General features: G+C 33.9%; 5 protein-coding genes and 1 non-coding gene across 6 annotated transcripts; 5 read left to right on the top strand and 1 right to left on the bottom strand.

Moving 5' to 3' along the window:
- The first annotated feature begins 859 nt into the window (after positions 1-859).
- C04F5.8 (tRNA (guanine(46)-N(7))-methyltransferase) lies at positions 860-3,096 on the top strand. The gene is made up of 4 exons (NM_071969.8): positions 860-1,190; positions 1,359-1,606; positions 1,987-2,074; positions 2,663-3,096. Exons 1-4 carry the CDS (start codon positions 861-863, stop codon positions 3,023-3,025), a joined length of 1,029 nt encoding a protein of 342 aa, NP_504370.2. The 5' UTR covers position 860; the 3' UTR covers positions 3,026-3,096.
- A 726-nt stretch (positions 3,097-3,822) lies between these two features.
- Positions 3,823-6,434, top strand: ugt-63 (glucuronosyltransferase). Its single transcript, NM_071968.8, has 6 exons — positions 3,823-4,159; positions 5,015-5,235; positions 5,281-5,428; positions 5,475-5,594; positions 5,644-5,969; positions 6,026-6,434. The coding sequence occupies exons 1-6, from the start codon at positions 3,848-3,850 to the stop codon at positions 6,417-6,419; spliced, it is 1,521 nt and encodes a 506-aa protein (NP_504369.1). The 5' UTR covers positions 3,823-3,847; the 3' UTR covers positions 6,420-6,434.
- Positions 6,435-6,697: 263 nt separating this feature from the next.
- srab-3 (Serpentine Receptor, class AB (class A-like)) lies at positions 6,698-8,850 on the top strand. The gene is made up of 6 exons (NM_071967.5): positions 6,698-6,816; positions 7,116-7,503; positions 7,550-7,624; positions 7,671-7,778; positions 7,821-8,019; positions 8,613-8,850. Exons 1-6 carry the CDS (start codon positions 6,758-6,760, stop codon positions 8,807-8,809), a joined length of 1,026 nt encoding a protein of 341 aa, NP_504368.2. The 5' UTR covers positions 6,698-6,757; the 3' UTR covers positions 8,810-8,850.
- Positions 8,531-8,551, bottom strand: 21ur-12792. The gene has a single exon (NR_068724.1).
- A 729-nt stretch (positions 8,851-9,579) lies between the features above and the next one.
- Positions 9,580-11,572, top strand: srab-2 (Serpentine Receptor, class AB (class A-like); the record flags this gene model as incomplete). The annotated part of the gene is made up of 6 exons (NM_071966.1): positions 9,580-9,641; positions 10,247-10,634; positions 10,707-10,781; positions 10,836-10,943; positions 10,997-11,198; positions 11,379-11,572. 6 exons carry the CDS (start codon positions 9,580-9,582, stop codon positions 11,570-11,572), a joined length of 1,029 nt encoding a protein of 342 aa, NP_504367.1.
- Positions 11,573-12,496: 924 nt separating this feature from the next.
- srab-1 (G_PROTEIN_RECEP_F1_2 domain-containing protein) lies at positions 12,497-14,516 on the top strand (the record flags this gene model as incomplete). The annotated part of the gene is made up of 6 exons (NM_071965.1): positions 12,497-12,555; positions 12,973-13,360; positions 13,776-13,850; positions 13,900-14,007; positions 14,064-14,265; positions 14,323-14,516. The coding sequence occupies 6 exons, from the start codon at positions 12,497-12,499 to the stop codon at positions 14,514-14,516; spliced, it is 1,026 nt and encodes a 341-aa protein (NP_504366.1).
- Between the last annotated feature and the right edge of the window lie 58 nt (positions 14,517-14,574).

The following is a 14,574-nucleotide window of genomic DNA, read 5'->3' as shown; positions in this document are numbered from 1 at the left end:
CTAAAATTTCAGCGATTTTTTCCAATTTTGCAGACCAAAAATAGGCATTTTCCGGATATTTTCATTGTTTTTTTTCTTTTCTTTTGTCCTGAAAAAAGTTTAATTATCGATTTTTAGAACAAATTTATAGTTTTTTACGATTAAAAAAAACCATAAATTTCGCCTAAAAATCTATTTTTAAACTTTTTTTGACAAACAATGTTCAAAATTACAAAAACAATGAAAAAATGAGAAAAAAATTAATAAAAATATCCAGAAAATAGCCCTTTTTTAAAATTTTTTAGTTTGCAGGAATGGAAAAAAAATCACAAAAAATTTAGAAAATAATAATTTGGCTCTTACGAATTTTTTTTTCAAAATTAAGAAAAAATCAGAAAATTCAAAAATTGTTTCTTTTGAAATCGAGTTGCAATCGCGCTTCAACGCTAATTGAAAACGCTTCGCTCCGAGCTTTAGATCACTTTTTTATTATGAGAACACAAATTTCTGAGAATGCGTATTTGCACAGAATGCGTATTATTTGACGCGCAAAATATCTCGTAGCGAAAATTACAGTAATTCTTTAAACGACTACTGTAGTGCTTGTGTCGATTTACGGGATCTCGATTTTTTTCGGAATGAATTCCCAGGGTGAAATTCAATTTTTCATTGCTTTTCCGAATGATTTCTCATATTTTGCTTACTATTAATCTAGCCCGTAAATCGATACAAGCGCTACAGTAACCCATCCAAAGAATTACTGTAGTTTTCGCTACGAGATATTTCGCGCGTCAAATACGTTGTGCAATACGCATTCTCAGAATTCTGTGTTTCCGTAATAAATACAATTTTCAAAATTTAAATTTCCGTTTTTTTTCAGAATGGCTTCAAAAGAGCCAGATGGCTCGAAAGCTCGTGAAACCAGAGAAGCCAAAGAATCAATTCGTCAGCTTCTCTCGAAACTCGAAATAGATCAAGTTATTGAGGTTAAGGATTGGTTGGCCAAATACGTGGAGAGCACACCATCGAGCGAAATTACATTTAATTATGAAAATGAGCAAAAAAAGAAAATGATGGACAGAGGAGCACGGAAACTTGACAGAATAGCGGCCTATTTGAGAGATAAAGCTGTCGATGTTCCGTCGAAAGCTCCGAGCAAGTTGAGATGGCCTACTGAAGGATTTGATAGCGATTGTACTGAGCTGAATACGGTGAATTCTCGAAAAAATAAACTTTATTGAAACAAAAAACCAACAAAAAAGCAGTGAAAAAACCGTGCCGCAGGGTTGCAAATTTATGATCCGCCTCTATTTTTTTGCTTTTTTTACAAATTCACGGATTGAACATTTAATTTCAAACAATAAAAGTTATTTTTCCAGTGCGAAGTCGACTCATTTCTCTATGAAGATGATGACGTGGAAGAGTTGGTGGAACGAGATGAGCTCAGCCGTACGTACTGTCCGGTTTGCAGTTCGAGGGATACTGTACCTCTAAACTTCATTAGTCACAGTTTGAGCCGTCTTCAAGTCAAATTCCTTTTTGATCTACTTATGCCGCCAACATGCCAACACGTACTGGACATTGGGAGCAGATTAGGAGCTATTGTTTATGGAGCATCGATTTTTACGTGAGCATTGTGGAAAATAATTGATATTACAGGAACACAAAATTTTGAGAATGCGTATTGAGCAACGTATTTGACGCGCAAAATATCTCGAAGCGAAAACTACTGTAATTCTTTAAATGAGTACTGTAGCGCTCGTGTCGATTTACGGGCTTGGTTTTCGAAATGATTTATTCATTTATTTATTAAAATTTTGCAAGGAAAATTAAAAATCGTTGTCGATAATATTTCGAAAATCGAGATCCCGTAAATCGACACAAGCTCTACAGTAATCATTTAAAGAATTACTGTAGTTTTCGCGACGAGATATTTTGCGCGTCAAATATGTTGTATTGTGATCCCGTAATATTTAAATTTGAAGAAACATCCATTTTTTTTTTTAGAAACGGAAATGTGAGCACAATCGGCGTTGAAATGGACTCGGACTATGCTGCTCTCGCGTTACGGACTATTCGTCAATTCGGATTAAAGGTTTAGTTTTATGCAATAAAAGTAAAATTTTTGCCAACAATACGGTAACAGGTCTCGACACGACAATTTTTTGTGAATTGCAAAAAGGTGTGCGCCTTTAATGAGTACTGTAATTTTGAATTTTCATCGATTTTTCACAACTTTTCGATATAAATATAGTTATGTATTTTTTAAATTCAGAAAAAACAATAAAAATGCAAGAAAAACTTCGAAAAATCAATAAAAACTCCGCAGAAACAAGATTTAGAAACTACATTACTCTTTAAAGGCGCACACCTTATTTATTTTACAAAAAAATGTTCGTGTCGAGACCAGATATTGTGTTTTTCACACTTTCTCTGTGCACTTCAGAATGTGAAATTTAACAGCATAAAATTAACAAATCGATTTTATTTAAATCTATAAAATTTGACCCCTTCAGCGACCAATTTGACTGTGATCGTGGCGAGACCCGCGCGGAAAACAGCGAGTGCCTTCAAACTAGCAGGTCAAAATTTAACGAAATTACGAAATATTTTTTGAGAAGCTTTCGAAAATTTTAAAGTGGAAATTTGTCAAATCCTCTAAACTTACAATTATTTTTTCCAGAACATTGAAATCCTGCGCGACGATATCCGCCACCTCGCCCACGTCTTCAAGGATAATCAATTCATCGTGATGAACAATGTCTTCTCGTTCTTCCTATCAAAAACCGAACAAGAAGAGTGCTGGGAGTTCCTACATACTCATATGCGCCCTGGAACAGTACTCGCTCATCATCCACCAATCGAAAAAATCACGGAACACTTGGATCTCTCATTCGACATTGAGGACTGGCTTGAATTTGTGAATACCACAACTGAATGTCTCGAATATGGAGCCAATGATTCGGAAATCTATGAGGAAATGGCATCGATTTGCAAGTATATTGTACGGGATTCGAGAGCTCACGGGGACTCGGTTCCAGAGTGATTTTTGTTGTTCGCCAATTTTATGATTGTTTCTTGTTGTTAAGTTTTCTAAAAAATAAATTCTTTGATTTTAATAAATTTCGAAAATTCAAATATTATGGGGACGCCGAGGGAATCAGGGTGCAAAGGCGCTCTAACGCCAAATGACAACCGAGCATTGGGTCTCGTTAGGAAATGGCGGCAAACGAGACATTTAAATTTTTTATTACGGGAACACAAAATTCTAATAATGCGTATTGCACAATATATCTTACGCGCTAAGTATCTCGTAGCGAAAACTACAGTAATTTTTTAATGACTACGCTTGTGTCGATTTACGAGCTCGATTTTAGAGATGAATTTATTTTCGAATAGTGTCAGCGATATTTCGCTTTAATTTCGAATCGAGCCCGTAAATCGACACAAACGCTACAGTAGTCATTTAAAGAAATTACTGTAGTTTTCGCTACGAGATATTTTGTGCGTCAAATATGATGCGCAATACGCAGTCTCAGAACTTTGTGTTCCCATAATAAAAAGTGAGAGTTTTCATGCGCCCTTGGAGCGCTACTGCACCTCAATTTCAAAAAACGCATTTTTCTGCGTCCCCATAATACACCGGGATTTTCTTTTCTCTTCGTCTGAAAAACAATCAATCATCATTAAAATCATCATCTATCACCAATACAGAATCCATAGATCAAACAGATCAAAAAACCAACTTGAACGCTTGCAGGCAACTACGATAAAAATATATTTTGTAGTGTAGTCATCATATCAATCATCTAGCTATAATAATGCCTGCCGTATAAATACAAAACACGATGATGATCTTTTTGCGAAAATGTATGTTTCTCATGATTTTCACATGAGATTCATAGCGTTCTTCGCCACTTTTCTGAAGCATGCTGAAGCTGCTCGTGCCCTGCTCACCGTTATGGATCAGGGAAGATCTCATGCAACTTCTATCAATACATTCATGCATCGGCTGCAAAAGGATAATCACACGACTGCACTGGAATTTGCTCATTTTCGCCAGGACATTGATTTTGGAATGGATGAACGATTCATTGATATGAGTGGATTTCAGAATCCATTCGAATCGCCTGATTTCGATAAAATTGCATTCGAAGAGGACTACAGTTTTATTCATCAGGTATATATCAATTATATTTCCAATTCCAAACTGAAAATACGGTACTATAGTATATAGGTCTCGCCACGACCAAATTTTGATTATTGCGAAAAGATATGCGCTTTTAAAAAAGTACTTGCATCGTTTTTTCATAGTTTTCATCGCGATTTACTATACATATGTTTTTATTGTTTTATTCAGGTTGTTTTTGAAAAATAAGTTTTTTTCAAAAAACTATGAAAAGTCGGTGAAAATACCGCATCAACAAGATTTTGCAATTACAGTGCTCTTTAAAGACGCACACCTTTTTTACATTCAACACAAATTATTCGTGTCGAGACCACAACTACAGTATTTTTGGCGCCGAAAATCTCAAAATTTCGGGCATAGAAAAATATTTTTTGCAGATATTTGAAATTTCGCTCTGGAATTATTTTCAGTAGATTTTTTTCGCTGTTTTCGGGGCCCGTAAAGATTAAAAAAATAAGAATTTGTATGAGTTAGAATTGTTCAAGGGTAGGTCAACATTTTGGAAACTTTTGGAAGTTTCTGAAAAAATTCTAAAATTTTTTTAAATGGCAAATGTTCAGATTTCTACTTTCAGAAAATCAAATTAATTTTTCAAAGAAAATCAGGAGACTGGAGCATTTCCACGGGCCTGGCAAAGTATTGAAAAAATTTCAAATAAAAATGTTGATTTTCTAGTTTGAAAGTAATTGCGTAACTGACTTTCTTTCCTTGGTGGAGGTAAAAAATTGGAATTTCGAAATATTGGAGCTTTGTAAATTTCTAGGATTTTTTTGAGATTTCAGTTCTAACCCTGGTATCAACCTTTTTAACCTTGAACATTTAAGGAATAAAACAATAATTTTCCAGGCAGTCGCCTACGGATTCGGCTCACAAACATGCAACAACATCCTGAAGCACCGTCGAGAACGATTCTTCGAGATTCTATACGAAGATTGGGACATCTACCTTTCAGATTCTCTGTTCGCAATCTGTGGATATGGTATGGCTGAGATAAGTGGGAAACCACATGTTATGATGCATTCCACCGATCTTGAAGCTGCTCAGGGATCATTCAAGGGATTCTCAAGGTATCTTTTTTGGGGTTTGCACAACTACTTTAATATTTTTTAAAGAAATTATGCGACTTTTGTTCCAAGTAATCTACCATTTTCAATGCTGAACTATACAGTTTCCAATTATTATCATAGAGTTTGGGCGGCCTATGATTGGTTTGGTAGCTTCATTTTTACTGCCTACGTTGGCAATTTTGCTCAAAAATGGGTAGGTTTTGGGAAAACCGGAAAAGTTATGAATAACAGATTTATAGGCGTTAAGGAGCATAATTCCATTCCCGTACTTCTCATTTGCCGAGTATAATCGAAGAAGTTCATTTACTTTCACTGACATGCCGGATTCACTATTTCCACCAGCGTCCCGAACCAATGATGTACTATTATTTAATTTACACTATAAACTATAACACAAATAATTTCCAGTTCTTCTCATTCGGAGCATACTGTAAAGAGTCTTCGAAACCTCTCGATTTGGAATTCAAAACTTTTATCGAGCATCCAAAGTCGAAGGGAACTATTCTAATAGCTTTTGGAACGTTTATTGACTGGAGAAAAGCACCAAAAAACTATTATGACGCGTTTGCAACTGTAGTCAATAGACTCTCGGAATATCGAATTATTTGGAGTATGAAAGGCGAAAGACCCCCTGGATTGAAGAAGCACGTGAAGACATCTTCATGGGTTCCACAGAATCAGATTTTACATCATAACAAGACGGTTTTATTTTTGAGTCATGGAGGATTGAAAAGGTTAGCATACCTGTAGAGGTAGAGTGAAGAAAACTTCTCGATTAAATAATTTTTAGCACGAAAGAAGTAATTTGCTCAGCAACTCCTACAATTTTCGTGCCAATGTTCGGTGAACAGACTCGGAATGCTTGGCTCATCAAAGAGAAAGGATTCGCACGAATAATGAATAAATTCAAAATCAATGTGGACGAACTTGATACTCATATGAGAGAAGTTTTAGAGCATCCGAATTATCAACAAAATGCAAACAAATTTCTTACATACTACATGGATCAACCTATTCCAACGCTTGACGAAGGAGCTTTTAAATTCAATCGTCTAGTCAAATATGGCGGGAAAATGCCGTCTCATTTTTATCCAAAATCACTTGATCTCTCTTATTTTACTGTTCTCAATGTAGATTTGCTAATTGTAGTTCCCATTATGATGCTTTATCTCGTTTTAAAATAAATAATATGTTCTTTTAAATATTCCAGGCGACCGAGGGCGATAGCTGGGTAATACACGCTTTCCCCCAAAATGTTCAATTTTTCTTTAAATTTTTCCGTTTATTTTCACTGCCCTGTTATCATTTTTAATATTTTATTGATTTTCACGAAAATTAATTCGAAAAAAAAAACATCTGCTTCAGTGATGAGCAATCCCTTTAGCAAACTCATTAAAGAAAAATCGTCGTCATCTTCACAAAAAACCCCCTCTCTTTAAATTTTCACGTTCTTTCTATTTAGCTAATGAGATATTCACATTCCGCTTCGTGAAACCTTCAGTTTCGCGTTTTCTTCATTGGTATGCCGAACGAAACCGACTGCCAAGAAATGGCAATAGTCGCGACATCATCGTTTCTCAGGTACAGTTGGAATTCTGAAAACCTTTAACTTGGAAAAATCTGAAAAATCTCATACTGTACTTTCTAAAAACAATTTTCTAGTATGGGAATAACGTAGAAATTCTTGAAATGCAAGAATTGAACAAAAAGCGAAAAAAAGCTGGATAGAGACAAAAATGCATTCTTGCCTTCGTGTCTTGTACTTAAAATATTGCTGATATGATTAAAATGTACGAATTGCCTAAATCTAAAACTGGGGAATAGGCGGTAGGCAGGCACGTAGGTTAAATATACCAATGCCATAAATCATCAAATTTCAGAGCAGTTCTACTCATCGCTGTACTTCTATGCATTATGTGCATCCCTATTTCTATTTATTCACTCTGGAGAATCTACTTTTCCGTTAAACTTCACTTTAACAGCAAAATCGTACTGTTCACCAACAATACATTTGTCTTAATTCACTGCCTTGCACGAATAGTCTTACACGGAAAAGACCTGCTGAACTATTTTGACAATTGGAGTTCCGGCTGTGATATACTTCCTTCTAGAGCAAGATGTCATGTTAGATTTATATATCGATTTGGAGAGTATATAATTGAAATCAGCCCATTTATTTTATTAATTGAAAGGTTCATAGCGACTTTTAAAGCTGATAGCTATGAAAATCGGCGGAAACTTTATGGAATCATATTTTTCATCACTCATGTAAGTTTTTAGACAACTGGTGAAACTATACAGAAACCTATTTAAGATATCCATAGCTATCATGTTTCTGTACTTTGACACCGACTTTACGGGAGGCGCCATTATGATTTTCTTCTGTTGGGTAATAGAAATAATGTGCGGAATATAATACGACTCTAATATTCCAGACATCAACTTCGGCGAACAGATTGTCAGTTAACATACCAACTTTCTTTATATTTTTTACACAACTCGCTACAATACCCGGTCTACTGTATTTGTTGCGGAAAAACGAGGTATTTTAGAATTCAGCAATTAATTCGTATAAAAACTTCCAGGAACTTCGAGCTTCTTCTTTGCACAAGCACAGCACACTAACTGAACGATATCAAATCTCGGAGAATCTGCGAACATCGACAATGTTTCGGATAATGAGTGTGGTTACTTGGGTGTATGTGGCATACAAAGCTATAGGATCATATATGATGTATTTCATAGAAAGTGTATTATTACCAGATCTATTTGCAATTACTGAAGGTTGGTCGTATAAACTCATTGGAGAACTTTCGGTTGGAATTTTGCTTTAAATGATAGAAAGTGAAGCGCATTGAAAATATAGCCAATGTATATTTAATAATAAGTCTTTAAAAAATTATTTTTTAAAAAATTTAAATGTTTTTTTCTATTTTTATAAATAACTTTTAGTTGTTGAATCATTTCTAAAATCCTGCAAAAATAAATACCCTAGTTTTGACTTTTCAGTGGCTTTTTTTTTTAATTTTTGAAAATCTTTTTTTTTTTTGAGACAATTGTGAGACATTTATCCGTAATGAAAACTTTGTTAACTCGAAACAAATCCACTGAAACTTCAAAATTCGGATGAAAGTAAAAATGTAGAGATATCAATAAATTAACTGTAAGCCCCGGAAACTTGAAAATACCAAAAAAGGTACAATCATTTGCGCGGGAGTTCAAAAAATAGTTCAGCCATTCGGGTTAAAAAAAAAATGCAACAAAAAAGCATTTGAAGAATTTATAATTTTTCATAAAGCAAGGTTCCAATCGTAAATTGTGTGTCAAATTATTCTCAGTTTTTTTTACTTACAATTAGAAACATTTTTATTTTGCAGTAATCCATTGCCTTCCCTTATATTATATCATTCTCGCTGCTCTGATAACTCGTGTCGACAGGAAACCTCGTAGTGAATTCAAAGTGAACAACTACGAAACACATCACTTTGTGGAGCTGCATAAATTCTTTGATGGAGCATTCGAAAGAAAACAACAAGTCGGACCAATGGGCCAGAAAAACAAGATTGTACCTTAAAAAACTAGAAGTTTGTGGTAGTGAATAAATGATGTTCTTCATCTAAGATCAAACATGGTGCAAGACCAGATAGAAAAAGCAGACATATACGTGACTAATGAATCAGAAGAACTAGAAGAATTACAAGAAACATACATATATTTAATTTCAGAGAAAAAAAATTATTTTAGGTTTTTTTGGTTAAGAAACCATTAGTGTATTTTGATTTTAATAAAAATGTTCGAATGTTTTTTTACAATAAGACAACGGTTATTTAAGCTTATGTAAAGCTTGAATCATTTACCAAAAATTCAAAAATTGAATTCATAGTCTCTATGACTTTGGAAGTTTTATATAGAAGAATCATCGCCCACGTTCTGCCCGATACATACAATTATTAATTTTTGTGCCAATCTTGAGCGTTACATTTCCTTCGAGCCAGCTGTATTTTTCCATTACTGCTCATATTGTCATTTTCAGACTGTTTTGACAACGTCAAGCAAATGAGCAATTTCCCAAAAAAAAAAAACAACTGATAGCTTTCACCTGTATTTTCCAACAAAAACACAACTCTTTTACAAAAATTGTAACTCTCTCTACACACTTTGTATGCAAATATTCTCATTGAATTTATTCTCATTAAAAATTAAAAACTTTTTCCTAGGCAACATACTAAATTTGCACCTTTCTAGTGCTTCGACTCAGATCTTTGCACTCCAGTCTATTACATACATTTTTCTGATTACCACATCATTCTAGCCTCCCCTACTTCACTGCATTCATCATTCGATATGTCGTTGAACGAAACTGATTGTCAGATTATGGCTGAAATCGCGACTTCCTCATTTCTCAGGTAAACATGTCTATCTTCAAAATGAGCTCTTAGTATTGTAGAAATAAGTTGCAACGTTTGCAAAAAAAACGCGTGACTTCATTAATTTTAGCTGATTCGTGGTCATTCTGAAGTGATAATGTGTCGGAGTAGCGTGGAGAAAAAAAATTGATTTTTTAAGCCAGATTCTTTTCAATTACGAGCACCCTGGGATGAAGTCCAAATTGGGCGGCAATTGCCATTCGGCAAATTTGTTGTCGACAAATTCGGCAAATCGGCAAATCGCCGGTTTGCCGAGTTGCCGGAAATTTTAAACTCAAGCATTTCGCCGATTTGAACAACTAATGGACAAATTTTTTGCCGCAAGTCTACGGAGTCTCTCACAATATTTAATTTAAAAAAATTAAAATTTTATTAAAAATTAAATTGAAATAAAAATGATTTTAAAAAATTGACCGTAGTTGATCGCCGAAATTAATCTGTAAATAGTTTCTTGAATTTTTTAAATGATTTTTTCATGTTTGCAACAAAAAAGTTGGAAATTTTGGAAATTCTATACATTTTTTTACAGTTACATACATTCGCGAAAAAATTAATCAAAACGGATAAAATTTCAATGCTTTCAGAACAGTCCTCTCCACTACAACATTTCTTTGCATTTGCTGCATACCATTTTGCTTGAATTTCGCATGGCTCATCATTCACGAAACCAGACTCCATTTTAATAGCAAATGCATTTTTGTCACGTTCAACATTTCCGTACTTGTTCACGTTTCCGTCCGAATCATCCTGCACGGAAAGGACTTTTTGAATTACGTTGGCCCGTGGCAGAATGGATGCGAACTTTTCCCGGACAGAAGTCGATGTGACCTTCGGAAATTGTATAAGCTCTCTGCTTTTGCTATAGAAGTCACTCCTTTTGTGTTGACTGTGGAAAGATTTATAGCAACATTTCGAGCTAGTAATTATGAGAATAGATATAAATGGTGTGGAGGTTTATTGACAGGGTTTCATGTGAGTTTTCATAGTTTTAAGGGTTTTTTTTTAATTTAAAAAATAATTTTAAAAAGATAAAATAATATTCAGGTTTGCCTATCTATGTTTCTTTTTTCCCTTCATTCATCTGGCAAAGCTGGCAAAGCTATTATTTATTACTGCTGGGTAAGTTTGCTTAAAATTTCTTGAAATTTAATTCAATTTTACATACTTTTAAAGGTTTCCTCAACTGACAATCAATCAATGCGAACCATTCCAATTTTAATAGTTGTTGTCAGTCAACTGATCACGATTCCTGGTCTCTTATATCTTCTCAGAAAAAATGAGGTAACTCAAAAGAGTTTCTTGGCAGGCCACGTTTTCTCTAGATGTTCTTTCAGCGATTTCGAGCACTGTCCTTTCAAAAACGTTCAACATTATCACAAAGATATCAGCTATCAGAAAACCTGCAGACTTTGACCAAGTTCCGGATTGTCAGTGCTGTAACATGGACTTTCGTTACTTACAATGCTGCTGCTACGTTTGGTGTTTATCTATTCTCTGATGCGTGGTCATATGCAGAAGAGTTTGCGGTTATTGAAAGTGAGTTTTTAAGATTATGACTTAGAACTAATTACCGTACTTCCTCTGTTAGTACAGCACCTCAGTTTTAAGATTTGACAACTTATATCTCAGCTTTTGTTTGAATTAGACAAAAACTGTCAACTAACAAAATATTTGTCATTTCTTTCTCTATCGTTTTGTGATTGAATTTTTTTTCAGTAGTTCACTGCCTTCCGCTGTACTACTTGATTCTGGCGGCTTGTCTCATCATTGAAGACAAAAAACATCGAAATCAGAACATAATCAAAGTTAACAACTACGAACCACAATACTTCAATCATTTGCAAGCATTCTTCGACGAGGCGTTTGAAATTGTTAAGTCAAGATCTAGAAAAGTTAAAATTCCAAAATAAAATGTTTAATGTTGAACTTTTCCTCTAATCCATATGCTGAAGTAATCAGAATATACATTTCGAACAATTTATCAAGCATAAACTCTCCAAATACTTCCCAAAAGATCATACAAATCGGAACAGAAAATAAATTCGAGACATGATCAATGCGTGTCCAATGACTCAGAAGAACCAGGGAAATCAGAACATAGAAAACACGAAATTCATTAAATAATACTCTGCTTCAAGAATTGCGTTTCCGTGAGAATAATCATTCTCAAAGCGGGTCTGACTTTCTTTACAATTTTTCGAATTCAAAAAGAATTACAGTAATTGTGCTATGTCAAAACTTTTGTTCTCTGTATTAAGCTCGCACTCATCAAAATTTGTTAGATCGTAATTCCCATACATACCGAATTATTATTATTAGCCAATTTTCAATTTCCTCTGAAAGAATTACCCCACGTAACAATATATTTGCTATACATTTGAGATAGGCGCCTCTCGAAAATATAAGTTTTTTGCCAAATAAATTTAAGCGGAATTAAAAAATTATATTTCAAAATTTTTAGAAATAAACGATAATTACACCTCCTCAGTTTTACTAGGGCCTTTCTATGAGAAATACCCCACGAACTTTGCAAATTTAAAATTTCAAATCTGAAGAGACCGTATCACTTTTTGAATTTTTTCACACACCTACTGCGATTCAGAAACATCGATTTAGAGACAACTTTCACAAACCACAAGTGTTAGTAATGTGACGGAAGTTCTCTTGATCTCATTAATTATTGTTACCGTGTGAATAAACTTCTCAGACAGCATCACAATTTTTGAACTTGCTTCTAGCTAATATTTTGGTTTTTTCTTATGCTTTTTGATTTTCTCAATATATCACAATTTCTTACCAATCGACATATATTCTAGGGTATTCAGCCACTCGACATGCCGAATGAAACAGATTGCCAAGTTATGGCGGAAGTCGCTACGTCGTCGTTTTTAAGGTAAATGAGAACATTATTTTCAAATTTATTTTTTTCAGATTTGTTGTAAGGTTTTCATTTTAATTTAGAAAAAAAGGTGTAGTTGTAAAAAAGTCAATGGAAATTCCACACAAACCGCTTCCAAACACTTGAAATAGGAATTACCCAAACCTTGAAATTTTTTGCCCTGAAATGCATGACTCTAGTTATTTCTGCACTTTTTAAAGATACATTTAACCAGTGAGCCAAAAAAAAATCATGCAGTAAGCAAAAAGTGCAGAAATTCAAAAGAAAATGACCAGGTGCCACAATTTAAAACTTTAAAAAATTCGCCCAATTTTGATAGACTATTAGTACAGCTTATAGAGTAATTATAGATGCATCAAAGTTCTAGCCTGAATTCGATATTGAAATACTTCAAAACTCGAACCAATTCAGAACCTCCCTGGGTATGACCACCCTCCTCTGCATTCTATGCGTTCCATGCACCATTTACTCATTTTTGGCAATTCAAAAAGCCACAAAACTTCATTTCAACAGCAAGTGTATCTTTCATACTCTCACCATTTTTGCGTTTATCCACATGATTGTTCGAATTATTTTACACGGAAAAGATCTTCTGAATTACGTTGGACCGTGGATGAGCGGATGCGAAATATTTCCGTCTAGAAGCAGATGTGAACTCCGGAAATTGTACAAGATTTCTGCGTTTGTGGTAGAGGTCACTCCGTTTGTGTTGACGGCAGAACGATTTGTGGCAACGTTTAGAGCGAGACACTACGAGAATAGATATAAATGGTGTGGAGTTTTATTGAACATTTTTCATGTGAGTTTCGGATTTTTTAATCAGTACTTGGTAGTAGGCCGACTACAAAAATGAATTGTCTATTTCAAAATGTTTTTAAATTAATGGTTTTACTCGCATTTTCTTATGTGATTTTATTGAAACCTTGAAATTAGAAAAGAACAACCGATAAAATTAAGCAAAAAAAAAATTGCGAAGCCTCATCCACAATTGGAAAACTTCTGCAAGATTAGAGTTTAAATTGAAAAAATTTAAAATAAATTAAAATAAATGCAAAAAAAAATTGTCAAATTTTTCAAAAACTGTGGGCATTTTTGATTTTAAAAAATTCAAAAGAAATGTTTCTTTTTCAAAAATTTTACAATGATATTTGGAAATTTTAGCACAATACGAGAAGTGACGCTACTCTACGCCCGTCAACTTTTTTGATTTTCAGATTTCCCTTGCTCTATTTCTTTTTACAATTCAGTCATCTGAAAAGGTCGGCGGCGATATAATCTATTATTGTTGGGTAAGTAATTCAATAACACATTCTAAATTTCTATCAAAAAATTTTATAGATGTCATCTACCGGAAATCGATATATGCTAAACCTACCTATTTTCGTAATTGTTTTCAGTCAATTGATAACTATTCCCGCGTTATTATATCTTCTCAGAAAGAATGAGGTTAGTTTTAAATAATATAAAGTTCAATTAAAATGTTTTCCCAGACTTTTTTCCAGAAATTTCGCGAAGCTTCCTTGCAAAAACGATCGACATTATCTCAAAGATATCAACTATCACAAAACCTGCAAACATTGACAAAATTCCGAATAGTTAGCACAGTGACATGGATTTATGTTACTTACAATGCAGCAGCGACGTTCGGAGTTCATTTTTTTTTGAAATCAATGTCATCAGCGGGGCAATTTGCAATTATAGAAAGTTGGTTTTAAAACAATTCAGAAAAATTTCCAACTACTTTTATTTCTAATTTTTCAGTCGTTCACTGCCTTCCTCTCTACTATTTGATACTTATTTTCCTAATGGTCAAGGAAGACAAGAAGCCACACAGACAATTCTCTATAAAAGTAGATCATTATGAACCGCAATATTTTAATGATTTGCAAAAGTTTTTTGATCAGTCTTTTGACAAAGTAAAAAAAACCAAATCGGTAACATTTGTTGTTTCTTAATAAATGATTTATTGCATAGTGTCAATTCTTGTTTGCTTTGAAAGTTTTTGGATGTTTT

Source organism: Caenorhabditis elegans, chromosome V, assembly GCF_000002985.6.
Source record: "Caenorhabditis elegans chromosome V".
Lineage (NCBI taxonomy): Eukaryota > Metazoa > Nematoda > Chromadorea > Rhabditida > Rhabditidae > Caenorhabditis > Caenorhabditis elegans.
This window is presented reverse-complemented; position numbering and strand designations above follow the sequence as displayed.